The 18731-nt window shown below is 41.4% G+C and overlaps 1 protein-coding gene across 1 annotated transcript in view; it reads right to left on the bottom strand.

Moving 5' to 3' along the window:
- FAM189A2 (family with sequence similarity 189 member A2) overlaps positions 1-18731 on the bottom strand; it is an 84648-nt gene that overhangs the window by 47131 nt on the left and 18786 nt on the right. The window contains exons 2-3 of the mRNA XM_044272831.1: positions 16664-16720; positions 3605-3715 (exon numbers count right to left, since the gene is read on the bottom strand). Of these exons, the coding sequence (XP_044128766.1) occupies positions 3605-3715; positions 16664-16720 (168 nt within the window). The remainder of the gene's footprint in view (positions 1-3604; positions 3716-16663; positions 16721-18731) is intronic.

The following is an 18731-nucleotide window of genomic DNA, read 5'->3' as shown; positions in this document are numbered from 1 at the left end:
ATCAAGTGTTGTAACAACAGCTGGTTTGTTTCTTGCTGGTGTTGGTTAGCCTCCACGAGAGCTTTCATTACAGCCTCCATTTTGTCATGTGACACAGGTTTGATTTTAGCTGATTTAATCCAAGACATGCAGCCGTACCCGAAAGTGCGTGCCTGCGCGTGCCTGCATCCTCCACCAATTGTGGGGATTCGCTCTGGTGGAAAGGGTATGTGGCCGCAATACAGAGGCAAATTACCAGTTCTTAAATCAAACTACCGTGTTTATTCACACATAAGGCAAAAACAAAACGTTACTTTGCAGTCTTGGTGTTAGTTCACACACAATGGAAAGTCCACAAAGCAAAAATCACCTTGTTGGCTTTTAAGGGGCATGTTTTCCCTAAACACGTGTCTCAGCCCTCCAGCACGGCACAAGACTCAGATCCCAGCACACACACACTTTGCTGCTGAGCCCAGCTGCCTTTTAAGGACAGCCGGGCGCTGTCAATACCCAGACCGGCATTTAATATCCAGTCCGGTGTTTGACCCCACCTGGCTGCAAATCAGCCCAGCAGCACACGCTGGGAGGAAAATACCTGTTTTCCCAGACCATACCCTTTACTGTGTCGCAACACATAAAGATTACTTTACTTCTCCTGACATGTCTGTTTTAGTAACTACTCGTATACTCCAGGTAATAACAATTCTGGTCAATGTATGACTTAACCCCATAAGGGACCAGCAGAATTTTCATTTTTTTATTTATTTTCTTTCCTCCCTGCCTTCTAAGATCTCAAAACTTTTTTGCGTTTCCGTTCCCAGACAGTACCCTGAAAGATTGTCAACATTAGCGCTATTCAGTTTAGAAAAAAGACGACTGAGAGGAGCTCTAATAACCATGCATAAATATATCAGGGGTCAGTACAGAGATCTATCCCATCATCTATTTATCCCCAGGACTGTGACGAGGGGACATCCTCTGCGTCTGGAGGAAAGAAGGTTTGTACAGCATAGATAGAAGAGGATTATTGGCGGTAAGAGTAGTGAGACTATGGAACTCTCTGCCTGAGGAGGTGGTGATGGGGAGTTCACTAAAAGAGTTCAAAAGGAGCCTGGATGTATTTCTGGAGCGTAATAATATTACAGGCTATAGCTACTAGAGAGGGGTCCGTGATCCAGGGAGTTATTCTGATTGCCTGATTGGAGTAAAATGAGGAAAATTGGCTTCTACCTCATAAAGTTTTTTTTTGCCTTCCTCTGCATCAACTTGCAGGATAACAGGCTGAACGGGATGGACTTGTCTTTTATTAACCAGAAATACACATATTAATCATATTTCTGGCCCAGATTACCTTTGCGCCGCAATCTGCACCTTTTCCCCGCTCACACCAAGTGTAAAAAAGTGGGCGTGATGTTGGCGGGGAAGGAGACGAGCCGGCAGTCCCGTCTCATTTACCATTTTCTATGCCTGGTTTAGGCATAGAAAATGGTCTGTAAGACAGCAAGGAAGATGTCTAAGGCTGGGTTCACACTTGAGCGTTGCGCAAACGCGCGTTTTACGCGCGTTTTTGACGCGCATTTTTATGCGCGTTTTTGTAATAGTAAACGCGCGTTTGACGCGCGTTTGTGTGATTCACTACAGTGTCCTATGGCCACAAACGCCCCAAAAGTCGCTCATGTACTTTTTGGAGCGTCGGGCGTTTTACAGCGCGATCGTACGCGCTGTAAAACGCCCAAGTGTGAACCATTCCCATAGGGAATTATTGGTTTCTCCTTGTTGAGCGTTTTACAGCGCGTAGGAACGCGCTGTAAAACGCTCAGGTGTGAACCCAGCCTTACATATAGAAGCAGCAGTGGTCCGCCGAAGTCATGAAGAGGCCGACACCAGTCTTAGTAAATGTGCCCCTGTGTTACTATGTTCACACAGCCTTGCTACGGCTTATTTTTGCAGGACAAGTTGTGTATTTAACGACACCAATTAATTGACCATATCTTGTTTAAAAAATAATAATAATCTTTGCTGGGTGAGAAAAAAAAAACGCATTTCCCCCATGTTTTTTTTCGGCTTTGCTTTTATGGTGTTCTTTATATGCTGGTTGACATGACAGTGGGTGAGTTTGATTACAGCAATATAACATTTATGTACTTGTTATTTATTTATTTTTGCTTTTCTTTGCATCACCATTCACTGACACCATCACAGAGCTGTGTGAGGGATTGTTTTTTGTGGGGGTGAGCTGTAATTTTTATTGGGACCATTTTTTGGTAAATATAACTTTTTGATCACTTTTTATAAAAAAAATATTGAGAGGGGCAAGGAAACAAAATGTTAATTTTTTTTCTATTATGGCATTCACCACACAGAAAAATATTTCTGTATGTCTATATTTGAATAGGTCACACATTTTTGGACAAGCAACATCTGTGTTTATTTTTTTTTATAGTTTATTTTTCTATGTAAAACTAGGAAATGGGTGATTTTCATTTTTAATACCTTTGTGGTTTTATAAAAAAAAAAAAAATTCAACTTTTTTTTTATATTGTTTCACTGTAATTGTTAGTCCGGACTTGTGACATGTGATCGTCTGGATTGCTTGTCCCATAGGCTTCAATAGAGTGTTATTGCAGTTTCTGGGATTTTGACACACTGGGCATGGCTTTGCAGGCAGCTCACAAAGACAGGTCTGTGAGCCTTCACAAGGCTGCTGGCTATCATAGCAACAAATCTGAGCCCCCACAATTCCGTTATGGGAGCTCAGATTGGGGGGTAAAGGGAACCCCCTTCTTCCGTCTAAGTGATCAGATGCTGCAGTCGCTTTTGAGGGGATTAAATGGCTTAGATCATGAATGGAGCAGGATCAGCTGATGACCCTGCTCCATACACCTCTCACACACTGCACATGTACTATTACGTCAGAGGGTGCAAAGGGGTTAGGGCACAACTGGGTGTTTCCAGTGGGGTGGGGGGGGGGTGTTCATGCACAGGTTGCCACTGGGAGCACTTATTGGACAGTGTCAGACTTCTACCCGGTATAATTGAGAAATTGCACAACATAGTGTCATAAGAATAGATGCTAATCTCATGTGGAATACTATTATTTACTAAAAATAGACATGTCGGGAGAGGTGATATGTCCTCTTTAAGGTCCCAGGCTTGGTAGTGAGGTCACAGGTGTGGGCAGGGCGGCCATGATGTCACAAGGAGTTCTGGCCTACAAACTGACTGCTAGAACCCAAAGCGGACAGAGAACTGTGGTGGCTGAACTTGGGGGCAGGGGTGACATATGGAGGGTGTGATGAATCCCTGTGAAGACTCTAGTTGGTGCTAATGTCACAGGCATGATGTTATTGAGGTCACTGTGGGGGTATCTGTGGGCATGAGCTGGTGTGTCCCCATGGGCATCTGTGAATATGGAGAAGGAAAGAGGTGAAGATGTAATGGGCACCGTCAGTGACGTTTCCTTGTTGTCAGAATGGGTGGTAATGGCACAGGTGGGCATGTATATAATTTACATTCCTTAATAGTAAAGTGCCATGGATAAAGGATCTGATATAGATGACTGCAGAGTGTGGTGGACTACAGGGTCTTAAGATGTTCAGAAATACATTATAATATAAACACTTACCAGATGACAGCTGGGTACACTGGACACAAACTGAGCACCTTGGCATCCTAGTATGAAACCAGCCAGGTTCAGTAATACGCAGACCACTGACAGCATGACAAATAGGTTAACCTGGTAGAATGGAAATAAATATTAGATATATTATATATCTTCACACCCAGCACACGTAGGGCTAATCCGTGCCAACAAAACTATGGAAACCATGATGGAACCCCATTATAAGTCAATCACTGGAGAGCATTGCTGTCCACTGTGTGACAGAGCCGGCAGAAATATGTGGTTTGCTTAATGAATGGAAGCGACAATGCATATGTGAACTTCTATTAGTAAGGATGTTTTCAGAAGATTTGGAGTGCGAATCACTGTGTTACCATGAATGTGAGGCCACACATTCCCAATGCCTTCTATGATAACCAGCTAAGGCTACTTTCACACTAGCGTTTTTACTGGGTCCAGCAGGGTTCCGCAAAAACGCTTCCGTTACTGACAATTCAACCGTCTACATCCGTTCTGAACGGATCCGGTTGTATAATCTTTAACATTGCAAAGACGGATCCGTCATGAACTCCATTGAAAGTCAATGGGGGACGGATCCGTTTTTTATTGTGTCAGATAGTGTCAGAGTCAAACGGATCCGTCCCCATTGACTTGCATTGTGGGTTATAACAGATCCGTCTTTCTCTGCATCCCATTCCGGTATGGGAACGCAACCAAACAGATTGGAATGCATTTTGGAGCATTCCGTTCTGTTCAGTTACGTTTTGTCCCCATTGACAATGAATTTTTTTCCGGTATTGAGACCATACCGGATCAATACAGGAAAATAGAAACGCTAGTGTGAAAGTAGCCTAATGCGCTATTTGATAAAGTACCCCTAAAGGAGTTGTCCGGCTGGGTTGACTTACCTGTCTGTGGTCCCACTGCAATTGTGACACTGCCCCATTCCTGGCTGTTTCCAGGGGTAACCAGAAGCATCCGGGAATGTGGGCAGGTAAGTGGGTTCTTTTATTTTGTGAGCCACACGTTAGGCCTAGATAGGTTGTCAGCTCCTAGGCTGGGCAACTCTTTAACTCATATCTGCTTATGATTTATTTGAGGTTCTGTGCTTTTCAAGACTGATGGGAAGTCTTTTAAGATATTTATTAATGCGATTGCTGCAGGTCTAACCACTGTTTTACTAGACATAGTAGACACAATGGCCAGGAGGGGACCTCACTGACTTCTATGGGGCAGTTTTCTGGTCATGCCCTGTGACCTGTGCAGGGGTCATTGTACAAGGAAAGAATAAGCTCTGACAATCACATATTGTGAGTGGTGGATCCTGTCTTATCTGTAGATAGGGATGATATCATTACAGGCAGGATTAGAAAGAGTTAACAGCAGTAAAGTGATCTGTACAAACCAAGAAGAGGCGCCAATTATTAGCCCTAGTGGCCAGTGCAAAAACTGCAGGATTTTTGGGTTTAGTTTAAATATAAAAAGTGACATGAAAATTTTTAAAATATCATCAAAAATTATTTCAAAATATGTTATACATAAAAACGTGATTTAAACAGCAGATCATTTTCTGATGACACATTCCCTTTAAGCTGCTGTAAAGCAAATCTCTGAACTGCATTCAACGAAGCAGAGTGGCAGCTCTATTTTTTTAGAAAAAAAAATATGTACACAGTCACAAAAAATAAAACAATCAATATTGTAAAATAGATAAAAGTAGGAATAGACTAGTTAGGTTTAGCTGACATTAGCACATCGCTAATGTCAGCTAGCTTAATAGGGTTAATTCTAACCTAAAATCTTATTGCTCCCTATGAAAATTAGATCTGTAGCATTTCCAGCCAATCATATCAAACACTACAAATAACTTGCCAAGTATTTGGATAAAAAGAAAGGCCAAGATATGTACGTCTAATATACACAAGCAACAATACATTTTGGGTGTAAATTGTACCTGCACAGCAACATATATATAGCTTTCAACAACCCTATTTTTTTTATTGGAGAGAAAACATAAGTTTTAAGAATTTTATGACTGATTTAGCAAATTTTACCATCAGGCATAGTAGTAGCCTAAATAAACCTGGCGACGCTGACAGAAAATCCAATATACTACGCTGCCAGGACACATACAGCAAAGCGGAAGAAATCAGGAAGAAGAGGGAAGTTCCCAAAAGATCGCAGTGAGAAAGACATAAAACAAATATGTAATAATGGAAAATGTAAAAGCCCAAAAAAATTCTGCTGGGAATTTTGATATTATAACAATGAATAACAGCAAAGTGTTCACCGACAACGTAACAACAATTCTGGAGCATCTATTACAGAATAGATGTGTCTTTCCTCCATTATTCCTAACATGAGTATTCCCATTTTCCTTGTACCGGCTGCCACGCCCGCACTGACTGGACAGTGTCAGACTGTGAAAGGACCCCCCACCTGGTAATATCAAGTTGGCAATTTATTCATAGACTTCTTGTAGTTATAACAGAGGAACGGTACAACATAAGTCCTGAGATACTCCAGAATTGTCATTCCATGTGGAATACAATTAAACTTGCTGACAATGACAAAAAACAAACAAAAAACACACACACCCGGATGAAATGTTGGATTGCTGTAAAACTCAGCATCTAAACGAATAAAGGTGTGGTCTGATTAGACACAGTCTTGCCACAAGAGGATGTAAAGGTGCTTCCCCTGCTGTCTTATAAATTTGCTCTCAGAAGCTACTTTTGGGTAGTGAACCTCTTGGGGAGAGATCATTGATTGCTAGACATGCCTCTTCAATGCACTCAAAGCCATTTTGTGCATAAGACAGGAGTTTGAGACGGGGCACATGATTGGACTGAGAGAAGCCAGATGGTCGTATTGATGATTTGCCCACCATGTAGACCATTCTGTCATAGCTGTTAAAAGGTGTTCGGAGCAGTGGTTAAGAAAGAGCCCATATACACACCAAACAGGACTCGGACAGACCACCAGTAAAGAAGACTGTGTTATCTGCCAACAAACATGGGCAGCTCTTGCTGTTTCCTTTTCCACCATTAAGACACCGGTGGCACCTTCATTTCACCCCCCTGTCTCTGCCTGGACCATTTCCATACAGAGTTAGGTACAGGGAAATTTGGTGTCACGGACCCATTACATATCCTGCCATTGACAGAAACCTGGAATGCTATGGACTGGAACCATATAGTCTTTAGCAACGATTTCAGGTTCTGTTTGGGATCTGATGACAGTCAGGTCTGAGTATGCAAGCGTTGTGATGAGCGCTTCAATCCTGCTTGTGTGATGATCTGCGGAGCCAGTCAGTCATCCCCAGTAGTGATACAAAGGACACTCAGTGATATGTGCAGGACATCCTTTGGCCAAATGTGTTGCCTCTCATGTCAGGTCTTCCAATTGACAATTTTTCAACAGTATAATGCTCCCTCACACATAGCAAGGATTTTCCAGGAATGTCTCCTCCAGATTACAACACTTTCTTGGCCTGCCCGTTTGCCAGATTTATTGCCAATGAGACCAGATGGGGCACCAGCTTTGACAACCTACAAGTGTGCAGGACCTACAGGCCCAGCTGCAACATCTGTGGGCAAAATGCTGCAGGATACCATACAGAACCTGCATGCCTCCATGTCCAACTGTATCTCATCTTGTATCCAGGCTAGAGACGGCCCAGCAGGGTACTACAGACTCCTTATAATTATAAAGTTTTCCTCAAAAAAACTTATCCTTTCTCTCTAATATTGTAATCACTTACATATAGTGCCTTGAAAAAGTTTTCATACCCCAATTTTCCCAATTTTTTTCACGTTACACTAAAATAGTTAGTTGAAATCGTTATATTACCTTACAGTGCGGCCCCCAGTGATGTCTTTCCACTTTTTTTTTTTTTTTTTTTAAAAGCCCCACTTTGTCCGCTGTAGTCCCAGTTTGTTTTGGCGCCTCGTATGCTAATGAGGCGATTCGGTTCATCTAAGTGGGGTGGGCGCGGTTATCTATTCCCTGGCTGCGAGCGCATACAGAGCGCCCCGCTCTTAGCCAGGGAGAAGGAGCTCAAGTTCTCACGAGATTCACGAGAACTTGAGCTTTTACAAATCTTGGAGACCCCAGCGGATGCTGCTGCCGCCGCCGCTGCGGTACTCTCCGAGATGTTCAGAATTGGGGATATTTTTTTATAACTTAACCCTGCTTTACACTTCTCCACAGCTTTATGCTTTATATTCACACGTCAGTGATTTCCATCAGTGATTGTGAACCAAAACCAGGATTGGAACATGCACAGAGATAAGGTATAAGGGAAAAACCTGCACCTGCTCTGTGTTTAGAGCCGTACCTGGTTTTGGCTCAAAATCAATGATGGAAATCACTGACCGAACACTCACTGTGTGAATTAGGCTTCATTCACACGTCCGTGGAACACGGTCCGTGAGATACTGGACTGGCATCCTGCTTAGTGCAGGAGCGCACAGCATCATTGGTAGCTATGACGCTGTGCACTTTGTGCCGCCGCCGCAGTACAGTAATACACTCGTATAGATCATACGTGTCTATAACTGTACTGCAGCAGCGGCACAAAGCGCACGGCGTCATAGCAACCAATGAAGCCGTGCGCTCCTGCACTAAGCAGGATGCCAGTCCAGTATCTCACGGACCGCGTTCCACGGATGTGTGAATGAAACATAGAAACATAGAATGTGTCGGCAGATAAGAACCATTTGGCCCATCTAGTCTGCCCAATATATCTGAATCCTATGGATAGCCCCTGGCCCCATCTTATATGAAGGATGGCCTTATGCCTATCCCATGCATGCTTAAACTCCTCCACTGTATTTGCAGCTACCACTTCTGCAGGAAGGCTATTCCATGCATCCACTACTCTCTCAGTAAAGTAATACTTCCTGATATTACTATAAAAACCTTTGCCCCTCTAATTTAAAACTATGTCCTCTTGTAGCAGTTTTTCTTCTTTTAAATATTCTCTCCTCTTTTACCTGGTCGATTCCCTTTATGTATTTAAAAGTTTCTATCATATCCCCTCTGTCTCGTCTTTCTTCCAAGCTATACATGTTAAGGTCCTTTAATCTTTCCTGGTAAGTTTTATTCTGCAATCCATGTACCAGTTTAGTAGCTCTTCTCTGAACTCTCTCCAAAGTATCAATATCCTTCTGGAGATATGGCCTCCAGTACTGCGCACAATACTCCAGATGAGGTCTCACTAGTGCTCTGTAGAGCGGCATGAGCACCTCCCACTTTCTACTGGTATTGCCTCCCCCTATACATCCAAGCATTCTGCTAGCATTTCCTGCTGCTCTATGACATTGTCTGCCTACCTTTAACCCCTTAAGGACCAGGCTCATTTTCACCTTAAGGACCAGGCCATTTTTTGCAAATCTGACCAGTGTCACTTTAAGTGCTGATAACTTTAAAACGCTTTTACTTATACAGGCCATTCTGAGATTGTTTTTTCGTCACATATTGTACTTCATGACACTGGTAAAATAAAGTCAAAAAAATTAATTTTTTTGCATAATAAAATACCTAATTTACCAAAAATTTGGACAAATTAGCAAATTTCAAAGTTTCAGTTTCTCTACTTCTGTAATACATAGTAATACCCCCAAAAATTGTGATGACTTAACATTCCCCATATGTCTACTTCATGTTTGAATTATTTTGGGAATGATATTTTATTTTTTGGGGATGTTACAAGGCTTAGAAGTTTAGAAGCAAATCTTGAAATTTTTCAGAAATTTACAAAAACCCAATTTTTAGGGACCACTACAGCTCTGAAGTCACTTTGCAAGGCTTACATAATAGAAACCGCCCAAAAATGACCCCATTCTATAAACTACACCCCTCAAGGTATTCAAAACTGATTTTACAAACTCTGTTAACCCTTTAGGTGTTGCACAAGAGTTATTGGCAAATGGGGATGAAATTTGAGAATTTCATTTTTTTGCCTAATTTTCAATTTTAACCCATTTTTTCCACTAACAAAGCAAGGGTTAACAGCCAAAAAAGACTGTATCTTTATTGCCCTGACTCTGCCGTTTACAGAAACACCCCATATGTGGCCGTAAACTACTGTACGGCCACACAGCGGGGCGTAGAGTGAAAGGTGCGCCGGATGGTTTTTGGAAGCCAGATTTTGCTGGACAGTTTTTTTGACACCATGTCCCATTTGAAGCCCCCTGATGCACCCCTAGAGTAGAAACTCCATAAAAGTGACCCCATCTAAGAAACTACACCCCTCAAGGTATTCAAACTGATTTTACAAACTTTGTTAACCCTTTAGGTGTTGCACAAGATTTAATGGAAAATAGAGATACAATTTCAAAATTTCACTTTTTTGGCAGATTTTCCATTTTAATATTTTTTTTCCAGTTACAAAGCAAGGGTTAACAGCCAAACAAAACTCATTATTTATGGCCCTGATTCTGTAGTTTACAGAAACACCCCATATGTGGTTGTAGACTGCTGTACGGGCACACGGCAGGGAGCAGAAGGAAAGGAGTGCCATACAGTTTTTGGAAGGCAGATTTTGCTGGACTGGTTTTTTTGACACCATGTCCTATTTGAAGCCCCCCTGATGCACCCCTAGAGTAGAAACTCCAAAAAAGTGACCCCATTTTAGAAAGTACGGAATAGGGTGGCAGTATTGTTGGTACTAGTTCAGGGTAGATATGATTTTTGGTTGCTCTATATTACACTTTTTGTGCGGCAAGGTAACAAGAAATAGCTTTTTTGGCACGTTTTTTTTTTTGTTATTTACAACATTCATCTGACAGGTTAGATCACGTGGTAATTTTATAGAGCAGGTTGTCACGGATGCAGCGATACCTAATATGTATACAATTTTTTTTATTTATGTAAGTTTTATACAATAACTTCATTTTTAAAACCAAAAAATTGTTTAGTGTCTCCATAGTCTGAGAGCCATAGTTTTTTCAGTTTTTGGGCGATTATCTTGAGTAGGGTCTAATTTTTTGCGGGATGAGATGACAGTTTGATTGGCACTATTTTGGGGTGCATATGACTTTTTGATCGCTTGCTATTACACTTTTTGTGACGTAAGATGGCAAAAAATTGCTTTTTTTGCACAATTTATTATTTTTATTTTTTATGGTGGTCACCTGAGGGGTTAGGTCATATGATATTTATATAGAGCCGGTTGATACGGACGCGGCAATACCTAATATGTATACTTTATTTTTATTTATGTAGGTTTTACACAATGATTTTATTTTTGAAACAAAAAAAATGATGTTTTAGTGTTTCCATAGTCTAAGAGCCATAGTTTTTTCAGTTTTTGGGCGATTATCTTGAGTAGGGTCAAATTTTTTGCGGGATGAGATGACGGTTTGATTGGTACTATTTTGGCGTACATTCGACTTTTTTGATCACTTTTATTACCTTTTTTGGGAAGTAAGGTGGGCAAAATTTCAATTTTCTCATAGTTTTTATTTTTTTATTTTTATGGCGTTCACTGTGCGGGGAAAGTAACATGACCGTTTTATAGATCAGGTCGTTACGGACGCGGCGATACCTAATATGTGTAGTTTATTTTATTTTTTTTTATTTTTATTCAGTGATAAATGTTTTTTTTTTTTATCTTAACTTTTTTCACTTATTTTTTTTTTTTTTTTGACCCAGACCCACTTGGTTCTTGAAGATCCAGTGGGTCTGATGTCTGTAAAATACAGTACAGAACCTATATAGGTATCTGTAACTGTATTTTACTTACACTGAACAGATCTATGCTTTCAGCATAGATCTGTTCAGCACCATGGACAGCAGGACGCCTGAGCAGGCGTCCTGTTGTCATGGGAACCTTCCCCGTCTGCTCAGTTATGGTCAGAACTGCGCAGACGGGGAAGGGTAAGGACGGGGCTCTGGGGGGGCTGTCTGGGGGCTCTCTCCCTCTCCCATCGGGGGGCTGCAAAGGCACAGCAGCCCCCCGATCGGAGAGGGAGGGAGCTCCCTTTTACTGTTAACCTTTTCCATACAGCGGTCCATACGGACCGCTGTATGGAAAGGGTTAAACGGCTGACATCGCATCAACGATGTCAGCCGTTTATACCAGGGTGCCAGCAATGTGCTGGCACCCTGGTATACCCACTGTACACCAACGATTATTCAATGGGAGGCGGGCGGGGGATCGCGATCCCGCCTGCCGCACCGCCCGCCTCCCGCAACGCCCCCACCGCCTGCGACACCCCCCCTGCACCACCCGCTGCCATCAAATCATGCAGGGGTGCAGGGGGGGTGTACTATATTGATTTTAGACACTCTAAAGTTTCTGATCCCCGCGGTCAGGGACCGCGGGGATCAGAAACTGCAAAAAGCGCAGCAAACCGCAGGTCTGAATTGACCTGCGGTTTGCTGCGATCGCCGACACGGGGGGGTCACATGACCCCCCCTGGCGTTTTAACAGGATGCCGGCTGAATGATTTCAGCCGGCATCCTGTTCAAATTAACCCCTGCGGCGCCGGAATGCCGATTTTAAAGTCAGGACGTACAGGTACGTCCTTGGTCCTTAAGGACTCGGGAAATAGGGCGTACCGGTACGTCCTATGTCCTTAAGGGGTTAAGTCTTCTGAAATAATGACCCCTAAATCCCTTTTCTCAGATACTGAGGTTAGGACTGTATCACTGATTTTATATTCTGCTCTTGGGTTTTTACGTCCCAGGTGAATTATCTTGCACTTATCAACATTAAAATTTAGTTGCCAGATTTTTGACCATTCCTCTAGTTTTCCTAAGTCCTTTTCCATTTGGTGTATCCCTCCAGGAACATCAACCCTGTTACAAATCTTTGTGTCAACAGCAAAAAGACACACCTTACCATCGAGGCCTTCTGCAATTTCGCTGATAAAGATATTAAACAATATGGGTCCCAGAACAGATTCCTGAGGTACCCCACTGGTAACAAGACCTTGGTCTGAATATACTCCATTGACTACAACCCTCTGTTGTCTGTCCCTCAGCCACTGCCTAATCCATTCAACAATATGGGAGTCCACGCAGAAAGACTGCAATTTATTGATAAGCCTTCTATGTGGGACAGTATCAAAAGCCTTACTAAAGTCTAGATAAGCGATGTCTACTGCACCTCCGCCATCTATTATTTTAGTCACCCAATCAAAAAAATCAATAAGATTAGTTTGACATGATCTCCCTGAAGTTAACCCATACTGTTTTTCATCTTTCAATCCATGGGATTTTAGATGTTCCACAGTCCTCTCCTTAAGTATGGTTTCCATTAATTTCCCCACTATTGATGTCAGGCTTACTTGCCTATAGTTGCCCGATTCCTCCCTACTACCTTTCTTGTGAATGGGCACAACATTTGCTAATTTCCAATCTTCTGGGACGACTCCTGTTACCAATGATTGGTTAAATAAATCTGTTAATGGTTTTTCTAGTTCACCGCTGAGCTCTTTTAATAGCTTTGGGTGTATCCCATCAGGCCCCTGTGACTTATTTGTATTAATTTTAGACAGCTGACTTAGAACCTCTTCCTCTGTAAAGACACATGCATCAAAAGATTCATTAGTCTTCCTTCCTAACTGAGGTCCCTTTCCTTCATTTTCCTTTGTAAAAACTGAACAGAAGTATTCATTGATGCAGTGAGCTAGTTCTTCATCTTCTTCCATATACCTTCCTTCTTTTGTTTTTAATTTGGTAATTCCTTGTTTTAGTTTCCTTTTTTCATTTATGTATCTGAAGAATGTCTTATCGCCTTTTTTCACTGACTTAGCTAATTTCTCTTCTGCCTGTGCTTTAGAAGCTCTTATAACTTGTTTGGCCTCTCTCTGCCTAATCTTATAAATTTGCCTGTCATTTTCGTTGTTTTTTTTTTATAAGTACTAAATGCTATCTTTTTGTTTTTAATGATTTTGACCACTTCTGCTGAGTACCACTGTGGTCTCTTCCTTTTTTTTGCTTTTACTGATAAGCCTAATACAATTTTGAGTTGCCTTCAATAGTGCCACTTTTAAGTAGTCCCATTTCTCCTGGACTCCATTGAAACTGTCCCAAACTGATAGGGACTCGTATACAACTAATCTAATTTTAGAAAAGTCTGTTTTTCTAAAATCTAAAACTTTTGTTTTTGTGTGGTGTGAATCAGTCACTGTACTTCTAGTAAACCACACTGACTGGTGATCAATAGATCCCAAGCTTTCCCCTACAGTAATATCAGATACCAAATTCCCATTTGTGAATACTAAATCTAAAATGGCCTCCTTCCGGGTTGGCTCCTCAACTACTTGCTGTAGAGATAATCCTAGTAGGGAATTTAGAATATCTGTACTCCTGGCAGAACTAGCTATTTTGGTTTTCCAGTTTACATCAGGAAGATTAAAGTCTCCCATAATGATAACTTCCCCTTTCAATGTCATTTGAGCTATTTCCTCAACTAGTAGATGATCTTATTCTTTGACTTGAGTTACCTTGCAGCTTGATAATCATAAGGTAACCCAAACTGACTCTAAATTGGTCTCGCTAACTTGTATTAAATTAGATTTTATGCTATCTTTCACATACAGGGCCACCCCTCCCCCTTCTTGCCTTCTCTGTCTTTCCTATATAGAGAGAACCCTGGTATTGTTATATCCCAGTCATTACTCCCATTGAACCACATCTCAGTAGCAGCCACTAAATCTATATTCTCAGATGCCATTATAGCCTCAAGTTCATTGATCTTATTCCCTAAACTGCGAGCATTTGTAGACAAGACTCTAAGCTTGTCATTTCTTAACCTATGTGCTACTGGCATCTTCTGGCATTGTTCCGGAGGGCAGTCGGACTGCTGGATTATTACTCTTTTGCCCCCCTTGCCTAAGGGCTTATCCTTAACCTGTCTGGTGTGTTTCTTGGTTTTCATGATGCTGTTTGATCACTAACAAACCTCTGAGGCCTTCACAGAACAGTTGTAGTTAAACCAAGTATAAATTACACACAAGTGGATTCTATGTACTAAATAGGTTACTTCTGAAGGCAATTGGTCCCACTGGATGTTATACAGGGGTATCAGAGTACAGGGGCCTGAATACAAATACACACAACACTTTTCAGGTTTTTATTTATAAAATTTTTTGAAAACCATGTATCATTTTCTTTTACCTTTACACATACTTGCTACTTTGTGTTGGTCCATCACATAAAATACCAATAAAAACACATTTAAGGCTACTTTCACACTGGCGTTTTGGCTTTCCGTTTCTGAGATCCGTTCAGGGCTCTCACAAGCGGTCCAAAAAAGATCAGTTTTGCCCTAATGCATTCTGAATGGAAAAGGATCCGCTCAGAATGCCTCAGTTTGCCTCCGTTCCATCTCCATTCCGCCCTGGAGGCGGACACCAAAACGCTGCTTGCAGCGTTTTGGTGTTCGTCTGACGAAACTGAGCCAAACGGATCCTTCCTGGCACACAATGTAAGTCAATGGGGATGGATCAGTTTTCTTTGATACAATCTGGCACAATAGAAAACGGATAGCCGTTTTGGCTATGTTAAAGATAATACAAACGGATCCGTTCTGAACGGATGCAGATGTTTGTATTATCTGAACGGATTCGTCTGTGCAGATCCATGACGGATCTTAGTAGCCTAAGTTTGTGGGTGTAACATAAAAAAAATTGGAAAAGTTCAAGTGGTATGAAAACATTTTCAAAGCACTGTATATCATCATACATACATATATAATCATTACATTCACACGTAGAAAGTCTGATTAAATCCCAACAATTCCTTCTTAGTGAATTACTGGGTGCATTATTTTTTTTGTCACTAAAAGTATTATCTTCATTCTTGATTTGATCCAGGTTAAGGAGATTTAGAATCATTTATACATGACACAAACGTCTTATTATTCCCCATTATCCGTAAAATAAGAAAAGTCCATATACATCATATACATTTTGTCTATGTGTTCTCTTAGGAGACATGGTCATGCAAACTTAGGCCATGAAAAATTCTGAGATAGTGAACTTTGCTTCTTTAACTGAAATTGCCTCTTGTAGCTTCTGTTCTCTACAATACATGTGCCAATGGAGTGCCTGATCAAGACATTGTACTTCCAAAATACAGAAGAAATATCCTTCAAGCAGGTTTTTTAAGTACCGTATATAATCGAGTATAAGCCGACCCGAATATAAGCCGAGGCCCCTAATTTTACCCCCAAAAAATGGGAAAAATTATTGACTCGAGTATAAGACTAGGGTGGGAAATGCAGCAGCTACTGGTAAATTTCAAAAATAAAAATAGATACCGTACCAATAAAATTACATTAATTGAGGCATCAGTAGGTTAAAGGTTTTTTAATATTTATTTCAAAGAAAAACAATATGGTATCAACAATAAGTTTAATAGTACAAAAACCAACTAAAGCGAATATTTGATTTTTGGGAAAATACCAGTTCATGCGAATTTTTATGCAAAAATTTGAATGCGATTTTTCAGCGAATTTTCGCAATCAAGACCTAGACTCGAGTATAAGACGAGTATATACTCGAGTATATACGGTATATAATTTTATGCACAACCTGATCTTTAAGAAAAGAAAAGTCAGGTCACCCCTGACAACCCCTCTAATTTATATATTTCTGAGATTTTCCACAGATGCATCAAAAGAACATTATCCAATTCTGTTTCACATTGGTTAACAGAGTTTTCCAGGATTAAATTATGATAACCTATGCTCAGAATAGATCATCAATACCAGATCATTGGGGGTCTCACTCCTAGCACCACCACCGACCAGCTGAATAGGCCGGTGAGTGCTGTGGCCTCTTCCAAGGACAGTGACACCTTGTACATCAGTTACATGGCCTATGTGCAGCTCAGTCCTGTTCAAGTGAATGGGCCTGAGCTGTAATACCAAGTGCAGCCACTATACAATGTAGGGTGCTGTGCATGGTATGCTACAAGGAGGCCACAGCGCTCCAGTGAAAACAGCCGACTGGTCCCTCACCGATCAGATATTGATTACCTATTCTGAGGACAGGTCATAAATGTTGTACCCAGTTATCTCGGCCAGTGGTATTTTTCACTTACCAGAAGGACCATGGGCTTCTTCCATGTAGTTAGTCCTATAATTCCAGACAGAATTACCTACAAAAAGAGATTCCAAAATCAATCTCAGTTATGTTTTATGACTTTTAATTCTTCGGTGTGTTTATTTTATGGTGTTGAGCTGCAGGAATACTGAATGGATTATTCATTAATTTACCTACACACTCCCAGAGTCAATAAAAAAGGCATGAAAGCTATTACAATAATAATAAAAAAATAAAAAATAAAAATAAATTATATATATATATATACACACACACACAGTGCTGCCCATAATTATTCATACCCCAGGCAAATTTTGACTTAAAGTTACTTTTATTCAACCAGCAGGTAATTTTTTGATGGGAAATGACGTAGGTGTCTCCCAAAAGATAATAAGACGATGTACAAGAGGACAAGAGGCATTATTGCGGGGACATTTCTCAGCTTTTATTTACATTTGAGCAAAAAGTGTCCAGTCCAAAATTATTCATACCCTTCACAAACTTTCACAGTTTGAGGGAAAATCAAAAGTTCTATACCATTCCAAATAGTCCAAGCTGTTCTAAAACATCCTAATTACCCTGATTAATTGGGAACAGGTGTTTTAATCAACTCAACAGGTGAAAAACAGCTGCTCTCTGCAGTTGGTTTGTGGACATTCATGGCTAAGACAAAGGAGCTCAGTGAGGACCTGTGGCTGCGCATTGTGGCTGCTCACAAGTCAGGAAAGGGCTACAAGGCCATTTCTAAATGTTTTCAAGTTCCAGTGGCTACAGTGCAAAGTATTATAAATAAAAATACAAGATGTTCCTCACTGTGGACGTGGTCGGAAGCCAAAAGTGACACCTGTGCTGGCCAGGAGGATAGTTAGAGAAGTGAAAAAGAATCCAAGGATCACCACCAAGGCCATCCTGGAGAATCTGGGCTCTGCTAGTGGCAATGTCTCAAGGCAGACAATCGAACGGACACTGCACACTGCTGGGCTCCACGGATGCAGACCAAGGAGGACGCCACATCTTCAGATAAGGCTACTTTCACACTAGCGTTCTGCTTTCCGCTCGTGAGCTCCGTTTGAAGGAGCTCACGAGCGGAGCAGAACGCTTCCGTCCAGCCCTGATGCAGTCTGAATGGAGCGGATCCGCTCAGGCTGCATCAGTCTGGCGGCGTTCAGACTGATGCAGATCCGCTTGAAGATGACACCATATGGCTCAATCAAGCGGATCCGTCCCCCATTGACTTTACGTTGAAAGTCTGAACGGATCCGCTCAGGCATCTTGCGCACTTAGAAATTTTTATAAGTTATTAATGCAGACGGATCCGTACTGAACGGAGCCTTCGTCTGCATTAATATGATCGGATCCGTTCAGAACGGATCCGATCAAGCGCAAGTGTGAAAGTAGCCTAAGGCACACAAAAGCTCGCTTGGCCTTTGCAAAAGCTCATCTGGACAAAGAAGAAGACTTCTGGTCTTCTGTGTTATGGTCAGATGAAACAAAAATTGAATTGTTTGGTCACAATGATCCTTCCTTCATTTGTAGGGGTTTCATCCAATGGACCAGGGAACCTAATCACAGTAAACGGCACCATGAATAAAGAGCAATACATGAGGATTCTCAACGACAACATCAGGCAGTCGGCAGAGAAACTTGGCCTTGGGCACCAGTGGACATTTCAGCATGACAACGACCCAAAACACACAGAAAAAGTGGTGAAGAAATGGTTAGCAGACAACAACATTAACGTTTTGGAGTGGCCCAGCCAGAGTCCAGACTTAAATCCAATTGAGAATCTGTGGAGGGAGCTAAAGATCAGGGTGATGGCAAGAAGACCCTCCAACCTGAAAGATTTGGAGCTCATTGCTAAAGATGAATGGGCAAAGATACCTGTGGAGACATGCAAAAAGCTGGTCTGCAATTATAGGAAGCGTTTGATTGCTGTAATAGCCAATAAAGGCTTTTCTATTGATTATTGAGAAGGGTATGAATAATTTTGGACTGGACACTTTTTGCTCAAATGTACCGTAAATAAAAGCTGAGAAATGTTTTTTTTTTCCACAATAATGGCTCTT

Source organism: Bufo gargarizans, chromosome 1 (genome assembly GCF_014858855.1).
Source record: "Bufo gargarizans isolate SCDJY-AF-19 chromosome 1, ASM1485885v1, whole genome shotgun sequence".
Lineage (NCBI taxonomy): Eukaryota > Metazoa > Chordata > Amphibia > Anura > Bufonidae > Bufo > Bufo gargarizans.
The sequence above is the reverse complement of the archived record's forward strand: the minus strand, read 5'-3'. Positions and strand labels throughout refer to the sequence as shown.